Below are 12,936 nucleotides of genomic sequence, written 5' to 3'. Positions count from 1 at the left end.
TGTCCTGGGGAGGCCCCATAAAGTCCCGCTCAGTTACACATAGTGGTAACGATCAGATAGAAGTGTGTCTGAGAGGAAAGCAGGGGCTATTTTTGTGGAGAGACAAGGTTTGCAGGGCAGACTTACTGATGAACTCTGTGTTGTCAATCAGGCACCTTCAGAAATAGGGCAGAGGGGTATTTTTCAGACTCTGGGTGTTTGATCCTGGTTGGGTAGGGAGGACAGAAAAAGGGAAGACAGATATACCCATCTCCCTCCTCCTTCTAAGGTATTCTACAAAGTTTTCACTACAGAGCCAACCATATTATTTTTTCCTGGTCAAAATCCTTCAGTGGCTCCCCACTGCCTCTCAGGTAAGTGCAAACACCAGATGTACATTTAAGGCCCTTCACCTCATGGAGCCACCTCCACCAGTACTGCCTCAGATTCCTCCCCTACACATCCTGAGGCTGCAGGGTAATTCAGCTACTTGGTGTGTCCTTTCCATGTTTACTCTTTTACACCTTCACTCACTCCATTCCCTCCCTAGAAACATCCTCCTCACAACCATATTATGCAGTCAAAATCCATTGACTTTCCCTCTTCTCTGTTATTCATTCATTCATTAATACTTAACCCTTTGTTATGTTTATGGCCCTTTGGAGGGATGAGAAAAGGTTTTATCCTTCCTTGTATCTTAATATCAAGCATAAGGGCTCCATGATCAGCATATCCCCTGAGAGTATTTTGTCGAGCTAAAGACTAGGATGGCTATAGACTTTATTCTGCTTTGCTGCTGTCTAGATTTCTGGGGCAGGGAATTACCTAGTGAAATACATAGTAAGAATGTGATGACCAAAGCTGTTGCTGAGATAGCCTCCTATTCTGTACCTGGTTTTCTTGTCACTTGCTCATTCATTTATGTGTTCATTCATACACTCAGTAAACACTGTGTGCCACTAAAAGCTAGATGCTATGGAAGATGTGCTATGGTAGAAATATAAAGGAAAATAAGATATAATTACTCCTGTCTGAGAGTTTATAACCTATCAGTGTAAAAAGCCAAGTTTAAAAGAAGGATATGGACAGGTCTGCTTCCAGTATTAAAGTGCCTGTTTGTTTTACGTTACTCTACCACTGAAAACAACTATAAACACTGGACAAGATACAAGAGACATCTGTTTGAGGGTCTTAAGGCAGTCAAGATTCAGGGTCAGAGAAGTTGGAGAGAAGAGAAATCCATTGAGGTGATTCAGACATTCTATGCAGATTTTCCACTCAAGGCAATTCCATAAGGCTGATTCATAAAACCCAGGGATAGAGAAGCTGGGAAACCTAGCAGAAAATAGGTACTAAGAAACAGAGAAACTGAGCAGTGCTTTTAATAGTATCATGGAGTTGGGGAAGTATAACTGGAGTTCAGGACTTCAGGGAGAGCTTGGGTTAGCTGTAAAGAAGGGAAGCAGCCCAACCCTTGGAGTGACTTATCCCCTCAAGGCATTCACTAATTAGCAAATAGCAGCATAGACAGAAACTGAACCAATAACTGTAGAACCAAGAGATTATGGAAGTAAACAGAGTCTTTCAGAGTCTCACAAACAGAAATGAGCCTTGAGGGCTTGTCAAGAAGAAACAGCCCTCATAAACAGTGAGTTTTTGAGTGAGAGCCATTTAAGGATTATACCCAAGGAATAAAGGAATCAGAAATAGATCGGGCCTTTAAAGACTTTTGAAGAAACCAGGCTCTAAAGAGCTCAATCCTAATTGGATTCAGGTGACTGCCCCCATTCTAATTGCTTGCCAGAAGCTGAAGACTCATCTATAGCCTTTATAATTTTTTTTACACAGTGTCTAGTATTTAATCAACAATTAACAAGCATAACAAGAGGCAGAATGGAGAAACATAATAAAAACAGATCCACAGTGATCCAGATACTGTAGTCATCAGACATAGACTTTACAATAACTAGAATTAACATGTTTAAGACAGCAGATACACTGCTTCTTAGAGAACCAGCATTTGGGTGGATCTTTGAAGACTACTTGGGATTTCAGTCAACCAATCCTTACTTCTCAAAGGACTCAGCGTTAAGATACAGCTCATTCTAGCCAAAGGTGGGTCTCAGGGAGGAAGAATAAAGCAAGGAAGGGTCAAATTCAGGGGTATTTTATCCAGGGCTGGATCAAATGTGTTTGTGCAGGGGGTAGGGAAGCAACTCATTTCTGCTTATTTATTGTAGGATTTCTTCAGTAAGTCTGACCCATTTCTGGAAATTTTTCGAATGAATGATGATGCAACTCAGCAGCTTGTGCACCGAACTGAGGTGAGAAGAGCCGTCTTCAGCTGTGCCATCTCGTCTCTTTAAGATGAATCACTGACCTGTTTTGAGAAACCCCTTCCCTTTCTTAATGTCTGTAGCTAAACCTCAAGACCTGAAGTCTTCCCAGTCCTTAAGAGGGCTCTTTATTCTCAATGTGGGTGTTATAAGAGGAGACCCTTTCTCACCCAGATTTTCCATTATTGAACTTTAATGAAGAAAGCCAGCAACTTATTAATAATAAAAAGATGAATACTAGCTAATATTTAATAAACATGACTAGGTACCAAGCATTTGACTGACTGATCTCATATGCATCATTTTTTTTACTTCTGACAACTATGCATTGACATGATTATTATTACCCCATTTTACAGTTGAAGAAACTGAACTTTGAGGAGGTCAAGTCACCTTCCCAGTGAGCAAGGGGTAGAGCTGAGGTTTGAATTGAGTTTGACCCTGAGCTTTGCTGCAATTTGAGAAGCCAATCTGCCTCCCCAGGGAAAGTCCATACATGGGACTGATGTCAGATCTGTCGTACGAATGGCTGTCCTGTATCAGCAGGCATTTGGTCTGGCTGCACCTCCCTCTCACCCTCCTACATTCTCTCCACGTGACTCCGAACCTTATCCTTCACTATCCCACCCCCACTACCCACCACCACACACCCACTTAACAGCCAACCCTAGTCTCCACTTTTTATTTTATTTTATATACAAGCCAGTTCAAGAGAGACTGTGTGGGGGTGAGAAGTGCATTGATAAGGAGGAATGGCTTGGAGCTGAGAGAAAAATGTGCTTCCAGTGTGGGGTAAAGGAAGAAGGCTCTCATGACTCTCTCAGGATGATAGTGGGGTGCTGTGTTCCCAGACCCTACACTGGAAATCCATTTCCTTTTTCCTGAAGTAGCAGAGTTGCAGGTAGCATTAGGGGAACTTTTCATGTCATGTTTAAGGTAAACAAGAATCAAGTAGTCTTGGATGGGCTAGTTCTGTGGATGTCATCTGGTACATGGTTAGCATTTAATAAAGTGTGTCTACTAAAGAATGAATACATGAATGGAGTTGAATATTGATAGTTATGTCCACTCCCTGTGATAGTATAATGTGATTCTTTGGACAGTCACAAACTATTCCCTGGGGAATAGTTTCAAATGCAACTGGGATGGTTTCCCTGAGTGGCACCCCATCACCATCACCAAATAGAACTTTTTCCCACATAAAGATTCCTTTGGTGGGACAAAGTTCTCTCAGGAGAAGTAACTAAATGTTGGGGAGAATCAGAAGTGGTACCCATTCATGACTTTGCTCGAGCCAGTGCACGGGGACTTGAATGTGCAGGGAGAAAGAGAGGGGTGGCATATTGTTAGACTTCTTCTTCACTCCTGATGGCATCCCTCCAAGAAGAGGTAAATTCCCCTGTTCCCCTCTAACTCTTCCCCATACCCCATTGTGAGGGGCTCCTGGAATCTCATAAGAATTGTGATTGTAAAGTTTTCCAATGAGTCAATCAACATAACATTGATTTTTCCTCTTTCTTACTCAATAGATACAAAAAAAATACCAGGCAATACCTTTCTTTCTGGGTAAGCACATGTGTGTGTGTGCATACACACACAGACACACACACACACAGAGATTTTAATTTCAGCGGAAATTTCTAGTTGAAATTTTGATCTGCTATTGAGTTTTATGAAGCTGTTGTAATGAAACATCTTCACTTTTTAGTATTTCTATACAAGGGTGAGAAATTTAAATTAACCAAAACAATTTTATCTAACTTTTCTTCTCACTATCACTTTGCTCATTCAGCGAATGAGAGCAAAAAGCAGTCACATAGGAACATTATTTTTCTACTTTTTAATGCATTAAAGGAAATTTAATAATGAGCCTACAGTATAATCAATAATTCATCATTATATTAAGGAATTCAGGAGAAGAGGGAATCACTTATAAAATAATTATGTTATGTAGATAAAGAATTAATTTTTTTACAATTCTAAGGCTCTGCTAACTAAAAACTTCATAGGAAGAAAAGTCAATATGACAGAACTCCATTTAACTTCGTTTGTATGTCCCCTAGAGCAGTGGTTCTCAAATACCATGCATCAGAATCACCTAACGGCCCACCTCGAGAGTTTCTGTCAGTAGGTCTGGTGGAATCTAGACATTTGCATTTTTAACAAGTTCCTGCTGGTCCAGGAACCACAGTTTAGTAGCCCCTGCCCTAGAGTACACAGTACAATCTTAGGCACAGAGCAAATACTCATACGCTAAACCAAATTGAATTACTGAATCATCTGATGGCAGAATAAGACTTGACTCGAATAGACTCTCAGGCAGGATTTAACCAAGTTCATGATTAGTAAATTGCTTTTAAAAGGGTTTCACGATATTGCAGTCTTAGTTTGTGATCCTGAAGATCTGCCCTGTTATGCCTTCCGAGCATACCTAGTATAAATGTATTCCTGGGATTTTTCTTCTAGAAACTTTTCTTCTGACTTGCAATCTGATCTAACCAAGGTCACAGGTCACCAAAGACTGCTCAGTTCTTCAACAGCAGAATTGTCCTGCCACACACCCCACACACACACCAATAGGCTTTACGTATGCTGACCTCATTAGAAGAGAATTTATGCCATAGGACTGACAGTCCTACAGAACTGGCGATACTTTATCAGAGGCAGAGGCAGCCCATCTCCTTGATCCCAACCTCTTTTGATATAGAAGGGGTCATCTCCAGCATCCACATACTGGACAATATTATTGTCATTATTCATGAAATAACAGCCAGGCCAGTGACTGTAAGAGTTCTGCCCATAACGATCCACCTAGTGGGCACCCTTGAAAGGTTTACTACTCCAAGTTTTCATTAAGGCACCTTTTCCAAACAATTATCCTTATCATAAGCACCACAGTATTTCTCAAGCAGTTTGTATGTTGAAATGTGAAAATGTCAAGCACTTACTCTCCCACCCACCACTCCTCTCTTTTTTTCCTCAGGTTGTGATGAATAACTTAAGCCCAGCCTGGAAATCATTCAAAGTATCAGTAAATTCTCTATGCAGTGGAGATCCCGACCGCCGGCTGAAGGTCAGAAATCTGTCTGTCTGAGAAATGTAATTTTACATATTTACCCCTCCTCTTTCTCTTCAAGTGAATGTTGGCAAACCCAAAATCGTCTGTATCATTTACCCAAATCTCTTAGCATCTTGATGGAAGAAACAAGGGCTCTCCTTTCTGCTGGAGCCATCGAAGCTCCTGAGATAACATGAGATAAATCTCAATCATGTTACGTTAAGTGGCAAATCCCATGGCCTCTAGGAGAGAAACTGTGGCAATAAGTTCAGGGTATATTTGGGAGTTATTAAAAACACAAATACTGTTGTTATCAGTTATCTACCGCTGCATGACAGACTACTCCAAAATTTAATGCTTAAAACAATAGCCATTTATTTAGCTTATGATTCTGTACATTGTCAAGTTGAGTTCATCTAGGAGGCTCTTTTCTTGGTGTTGCATGGACTTCCTCATGTATTTGCAGTTAGCTGTACCTGAGCAGGACACCTCTGCTTCTGGAGTTTGTCTGGCTGTCATCTGGAATGATCAGGGTGGCGGGGCCATTTGTCTCTCGTCGATCAGCAGGCTAGCTTGACTTACACACTCAGCAACCTTAGGGTCCAAAAGAGCCAGGACAAAACATGCACGTCTCGAGGCCCAGTCTCAGACTCACATGAGGTCACTTCCTCTGCGTTCTATTGGCCAGTCACACAGCCATCCCAGATTCAGGGATGAGGAAATAGGACATGGACTCTACCTCTTGGCGGGAGGAGCTGCAGAGTATGGTGGCCACTTTTTTCAGTCTACCACACAGGCTTTTTGAGTATCATGGGAATGTAGAAGTTGGAAGAAAAGGCTCATTATAAGAGTCAGGACGATCAAAGGAGGACAATAGGCTAAATGCCTGAGCAGACTCCCAGAGTCATTCCTTATGGTCCCTCGTCTGGCCCTCTCTCTACCTTGGAAGTCCAGAAGCTCCATGTTGTCAGTGTCCCAGAGGTGACTCTACCAACTCAGGACGACTGAGTAAATTCAATAGAGGCCAGAGCTATAAATCAAAAGGCCAACAGGTTCATTTTCAGTGAGAAACATGACCCTCAAGCAGACTCAACATTCATATCAGCTTTACCAGAGCATTTTCTCCATGTGGGCAAACCATGGGGAAGATAGTTTTCAGAAGGTTGTGTGACAGCCTAAAAGCAGAGCCAGGGAAGCTGGATAATGGAGGTGGTAATGGCTTGAGACCTTAAAAGCCTGGGACACCTACCACCCCAATGGGATTATATGTCTGTTAGGCAGACTAAACATTCATGTTGGGGGCACCGACTCCCCTGGAAAGTGTTAGATGGGCACTGCCAATGTTTGTCTTTCTAACTTTACACTTTCCTCACTCTTTTTGCCCTGTAAACCTTCTTCTAATGGATATAATTATTTGCATTTGTCAATGTCATCCATCAGTTTAGAATCCTATCCATTGGTTAGTCCCAAACTCTTAATGTGACTTTACATCTTTGTTTAAAACCATTTTGTTTGGACTTTGTACTATCTGTGGACATGCTTACTTCTGTGGTCTGGAGGAGCTGCTCAGAGTTGTCCCTAATATCTCCTGTGGGAGCCTCCACTCCCACTGGAATTGTCTTTCATGCCAAAATCAGGACTCCTGGCTGTTTGGGCCTCGTGTATAAGCTCATATTCACAGTTGCCAAGACCTACAGCTTCAGGCCTGGGTTGGGGATTGTCACCTATACTCTGAGCCACCCCATCACACTCCCAGGGAGATAAATGGACCCTTTGGGGCAGAAATAAGATAATACCTACATTAGCCATAGGTCAACTTACTCATGGTGAGTTATCAGATAAAAGGGGAGGGTTATCTGTAACTGAATAAATTAAAATGCAGAAAAGGAGCATTTTGTGGCCTTTTGAGTGCTCTGCTGTCTGTAGAGGACAAGTGGGAATAAAGGAGAGAGAGAGAAAGAGAGAGAGGGAGAGAGGGAGGAAGGAAAAGGAAAGGAATGAAGGAAGGAAGGAGAGAGAGACAGAGAAAGGGAGGATCAGGATTTCTCAACAGCTGTACCATTGACATTTGGACTTTGTTGTGGGGACCTGTCCTGTGCATTGTAGGATGTTTAGCAGCATCCCAGGCTACTAAACAGTTATAGTAATACTTCACCCCCATCAGTCTTACAGCCAAAAGTGTATTCAGACATTATGAAATGTCCCCTGGAGGGTAAAATCATTTAGACCAATGCATCGGAATCACCTAGAAGGCTTGTTAAAACGCAGATTGTTAGTTGTTATCCCCAGGGTTTCTGATTAGGTGGGTCTGGAGTGAGCCTGAGAATTTGCATTCTACAATTCCTGAGTGACGCTAATGCTGCTGGTCCCAGCCCACACTGAGAACTCCTGGTACAGATATTTGCTCCTTCATTACAGTCCTTCCACGGCTCAGTGCCCCCCACCACTTTCCACCACCCAGCCTCCCCTCCACCACCTTTTCTCTGTCCAGCACTCACACCCACCCTGCCCTCTCCAAGCCTTCAGGGCTTGGCACATGCCTCTCTCTGCCTGATGCCTTCTTCATTCTTCTGCTTTTCTTGGATTATCATCATCTGCTACTTTCCTTCAGGTCTCTCCAATATCCCTCCACTTCCAGAAACCTTCCCTGATCTCTTTAGCTTCTATGGGTACCCTCTAGCCCTCTGTACCCACCTCATAGAGATACTTCACTTGTTTGGAACATTTCTGTTTCCATCTCTTTCCCCAGCAGGTGACTCTTTCTTCCCAGTTTGCCCCTTCAGGGTGAGAACCATGTTTTTTCCCCTGTGTATCCAGGCATCCAGCCCAGCGCTCGGCACAGAGCAGATACTCAGTAACTGTTTCTGGAGTGAATGGACAGAGGGGCAGGGAGGTGCTAAGAGGTCAGCAGCACGTCACTGGCGGGTGCAGTTGGGGGGAGGGGGAAATCCCCACACACAGGTGTGCTGAGCTCACTAGGTGACAAACCCAATATCATCACTCACCTGCTCACAATCACCAAATGCAGCTTTTCTGAAAAGCTGGAGAGACTTCCTGTATTGTCCTTTATTTGTATTGATTATTTCATCACAAAGGCCACTGAGAAATGCTCATAATGTTGTTCCCATTCAGCTTTCTCTGAAATAAAATGGTACCGTATTGGCAGGCAGCAACTCCTCACCACCAAAAAAAAACCAGAAAGTGAACTTTTAAATTAAAAAATTGTGGGACTTCCCAGGTGGTCCAGTGGTTAAGAATCTGCCTTCCAATGCAGGGGGTGTGGGTTTTATCCCTGGCCAGGGAGCTAAGATCCCACATGGCTCACGGCCAAAAAAATGAACCCGTGTCCCCTGCATTAGCAGGCAGATTCTCAACCACTGTGATACCAGGGAAGCTCCGAGACTTGATATCTTTAAATCTCTTTTATTCAGGGTCCACACTAGCACCAAGTTTAAATAAAACCAGGTTTTTCTTTTGGTTTTATTTATTTTTTTCCTCCTCTATGGGAAAAAATTTTTCAAAGCATTCAAATAAGTATTTTTCAGAAATTGATGCTTTAATTTATTTATTATGAAAAATTTTAAACATCCATAAAAGTAGTGGGTTATGATAACCCACCCCCCTCCCCACACCCATCACACAGTCTCAACCATTATTATCTTGTGGCCAATTTTATTTCATCTGTACTCCCAATACCCATTTTCTGTCACCCCGCCCCCCGCAACTACCACTAGATCGTTTTGAAGCCAGTCTCAGACCAGGGCTCACTCATTCATTAGGTAAAGCAAGCGTAGTGCCAGAACACATGATACTTTTAAGAACCTACAAGAACGTTTTAATTTCTTTTAAAGTCAGAAGGAAAAATGAAATTGTAAGGTTGAATAAAATGTTTCCATTTTTTTCTCACATCAGAAAACAATAACATTTTTAGGATCCCCAAAATCTATTATGGTGAGAGGGGGTCCATTAAGGCAAAAGGGCCTGGGGCCAATATAAGTCACTATGGGGTCCTCTCCCAAACACCATACCATTTCATCTGAAAATACTGCAATATGTATCTCTAAAGGACAAGGAATCTTTCTATAAACATAACCACAAACCTATTTCTATACCTAGAATATTATCTAAGCTTCCTTAATGCCAGCAAATGTTCTGCCACTATTCATATGTGACCATCTAATTTACTTAATAGTTTTTTTTTTTCAAATTGGAATCTAAACAAGGTCCAAGCATTGCATTTGACTGAAATGTCTCTGAAGTCTCTTTCACTCTGTTAGTTCTCTCTCCCTCTTTTTTTTTTCTTTTTCCTTGCAATTTAATTAAAGAAACTTGAAGAAACTTCTTTTACTTGAAGAAACCAGGCTGGTTTGTTCTGTCACATTTCCCCCACTCTGTGTTCCCTGTAAACAGCTAGTTGGGACTTGATCAGATTGAGTGGCTGTTTTGTAGAAAGAATGTTTTACAAGGGATGGTGCTCTTTTATGGTCTTAACAGTTATTGAGGAGCATTGCCTAGATTCATTATTTCATTAGAATTTCCAAAATGGTAATTTTCTAATTCTATTATTCCTTCTTTATCTGTTATTTAGAGTTCTTCTGTAAAGAAGAGCTTCCTTTAACAGCTGTTTGGCTCCCTGAGGTGTGATTTGTACAAGAAAGGCTGGAAAATGCTTTATTCTTTCTTTTTTTCAAACAATTTTCAGAATAACAAGTTACTTCTCTAGCATCCTTCATAGTTGACTAATGGGGTCCCTCACTATTATTAAGAATTCATGGATTTTTTAACATATCCCAGTGTTTCAATCTATTTCAGTTATAATTATTCCTTTGAAATCTTGTATCGTCCCTTGTTTAACCAGTTAAAACCCCTTCAAGTTAGCTCTTGAGTTCTTAATAGTTTCTTTGCTTTCTGGTATGAATTTTTTTAATTCATGAATTTTGAAATTTTGAAATTCTTTTTTTCTGTAAGATATGTATCTCTCTATAGATGCTAACTCATACTTTAAGGTCTAGAGATAATTCCTCTCTATAGTTGAAGCTCTAACCCATAGAACGGTTGGGTTCCTTTGTTTCATTTTGCTTTCAGCATTTAGAATTTATTTTTTCAAGTATAATTTTGTCTTATAATTATATAAAATGTTTACATGATTCTAAAGTCAAAACTACAAAACAAAGTATATTCAGAAAAGTTTAGTTCCCATTCCTGTTTCTCTAGTTTTTACTCTCTTCCCTTACAGGTAATCATTTTGTAGCACATTTTAATACCTGATAGAACCAGCCTCTCACTTCTGTATTCTTTGTATTTTTAAGGGTCTTCAGGTCTGCTTGGATATTTTGCTTGTTGTTCTTTCCATTAAGCTTTATAAGCAACTAGTACCAGAATAAAAAAAAAACTGATAGTATTTTTATTGAGATTGCAAAGGAAATCTCTTCCTTTTTTTTTACGTCTTTATTGGAGTATAATTGCTTTACAATGGTGTGTTAGTTTCTGCTTTATAACAAAGTGAATCAGTTATACATATACATATGTTCCCATATCTCTTCCCTCTTGCAGAAATCTCTTCTAATGTTGTCTTCCCAACCCAGAACATGGCTCGTCTTTCAGTTCATTCAAGTCTCCTTTTGTGTTTGCAGGAGCATTCACTGTTCCTCTTAGAGGTTTGGAATGTTTGTTTTTAAGTTTATGCCTAGTTTGTTTGTTTCTTTCTTTCTCTTCCATTACACCTTCTAACGACTATTGTTTGTATACATAAAAGCTATTGAATTGTTTTCTTAAATAACTATTTGATTAAATTTTATTGTTGTTTATACTAATTTTCTGTTAATTTTTTTGAGTTTTTAAAATATAGATCATATGGAAATAGAGATAGTTTTGCCCCTACTTACTTAACTAGTTGTTCTCCTTATTTCTTTTCTTTATTTGTGTGTACCAGTGCTCCCAACACAATGTTAAATAGTAGTAGAGATGGAGGGCATCCTCTGGTCTTATTCACCAGTATGATGGAAAATGCTTTGGTGTTTCTCCATTAATTCTGACAGAGGTTAATTTTTTAAAGTAATTATGAAGGTGTCAGAGGCTTAGAGTTTTCTCAGCCACATCTACTGAGCCTTAAGTACCTATGGTAGGATTCAGAGAGGATTCTTTCTCGGTAACTCAAGAGACAACCCTGCAACAAGCTGAAATGTCTTCTGAACTATGTAAAAGACATTGCATTACTTCCTAAGTAGATTTAGGGTTACATTTAATATTAACTATTTAAAGAAATATATGTATTTAATATTTAATACTAGCTGTTTAATGACATATATTTAATATTTACTGTTAGCTATTTAATGAAATATATATTTAATATTTAATACTAGCTACTTAATGAAATGTATTTAATATTTAGCTATTGAATGAAATTATCCATGATTTCTATGGCATATTAGAGTCCTTATCAAAATCACAACTTCATTTACTTCTAACCATACTGTGAGGTAGATTCCATTGTGTTCATTTTACAGATGAAGAAACTGAAGCTCAAAACCCCATGCAGTCAAATGTCAAATTTCATGCTTTTTGTTGAATCGTACTGCCTCTATTTTGTTGTATTCTTAGAAAATCATCCTGATAAAGGATGATTTATCCCATTACTCTCACTCAACCAAAATGCTTATCATCATTCAAACATTTAACAGAAAGAAGACTTGTCTCTATGTAACATATTTTATAAAGTCTGAGAAACTATCAACTATTCACCATACCACTAAAGGGGAAAAAACACTTTCAATGAAATTATAACACAGTGCTTTTGTATCAATTTGTGGTTGTTAAGAAAATAAATATGTGCCTCTTTGATTCTATGAAATATGGTATTAATAATTTCCTTTGATTTTTATCAACACATTATTAATACCCAGTACATATTTGTTAGGAGACAGTGCTGGTATTCAGAATAGATTCTTCCAGATGGGGGTCTTAGAGAGAAAGAGGAGAAGGGACCACCAGCAAGTATTATTAACACCCTAACTGTGCCTAGTACTGGGGGAAAGGTCATGCCAGAACAATCGAGACAAATACCATGTAAACACCTTGAGGTCATTTCCTGTCCCTTTCTCTGGTGCTCAAACTGCACAGGTAACTTGGAGACTTTCCCCTAGAGTTTATCAGACATCCTCTGAGGATAATTGATAGAAGCCACTTGCCTCGAAGAGGGATCTAGGGTGAGGAGGACCAGTTGCTTCTGTATCAACCTGCCCCCAGGCCTTATTCTGGAGAGAGGCCCAGGTTATTAGCTGAGGTCTTAGTAGGGTGGACACAAGCAAGACAGAACCAGGAGAAGGAAGTAGCAGAAAAGAAGGAGAAGCAAGTCCCCAAAATCAAAGCAGAGGTGATGAAACTCAGGAGACCATGAGGATTGAGAGGAGGCCCCGCCACAAGTCTAAAGCAACCATAAATGGCATTTTTACCCACCTAATATCTTGTTCATTCTTCATGCCCTCCCTTCTTCTGTAGTGGTTCCTGGGTGATTTAAAACAGCATGTTCATAATCTCCCTCCTGACACCCCAAAGTTGGATTCC

General features: G+C 40.2%; 1 protein-coding gene across 1 annotated transcript in view; it reads left to right on the top strand.

Moving 5' to 3' along the window:
* Positions 1-12,936, top strand: part of CPNE4 (copine 4) — a 407,444-nt gene that overhangs the window by 268,155 nt on the left and 126,353 nt on the right. Inside the window, exons 5-6 of the mRNA XM_024734696.1 lie at positions 2,220-2,303; positions 5,299-5,388. Of these exons, the coding sequence (XP_024590464.1) occupies positions 2,220-2,303; positions 5,299-5,388 (174 nt within the window). The remainder of the gene's footprint in view (positions 1-2,219; positions 2,304-5,298; positions 5,389-12,936) is intronic.

The sequence above is a fragment of the Neophocaena asiaeorientalis genome, unplaced genomic scaffold (genome assembly GCF_003031525.2).
Source record: "Neophocaena asiaeorientalis asiaeorientalis breed wild unplaced genomic scaffold, Neophocaena_asiaeorientalis_V1.1 scaffold630, whole genome shotgun sequence".
Classification (NCBI taxonomy): Eukaryota; Metazoa; Chordata; class Mammalia; order Artiodactyla; family Phocoenidae; genus Neophocaena; species Neophocaena asiaeorientalis.
This window is presented reverse-complemented; position numbering and strand designations above follow the sequence as displayed.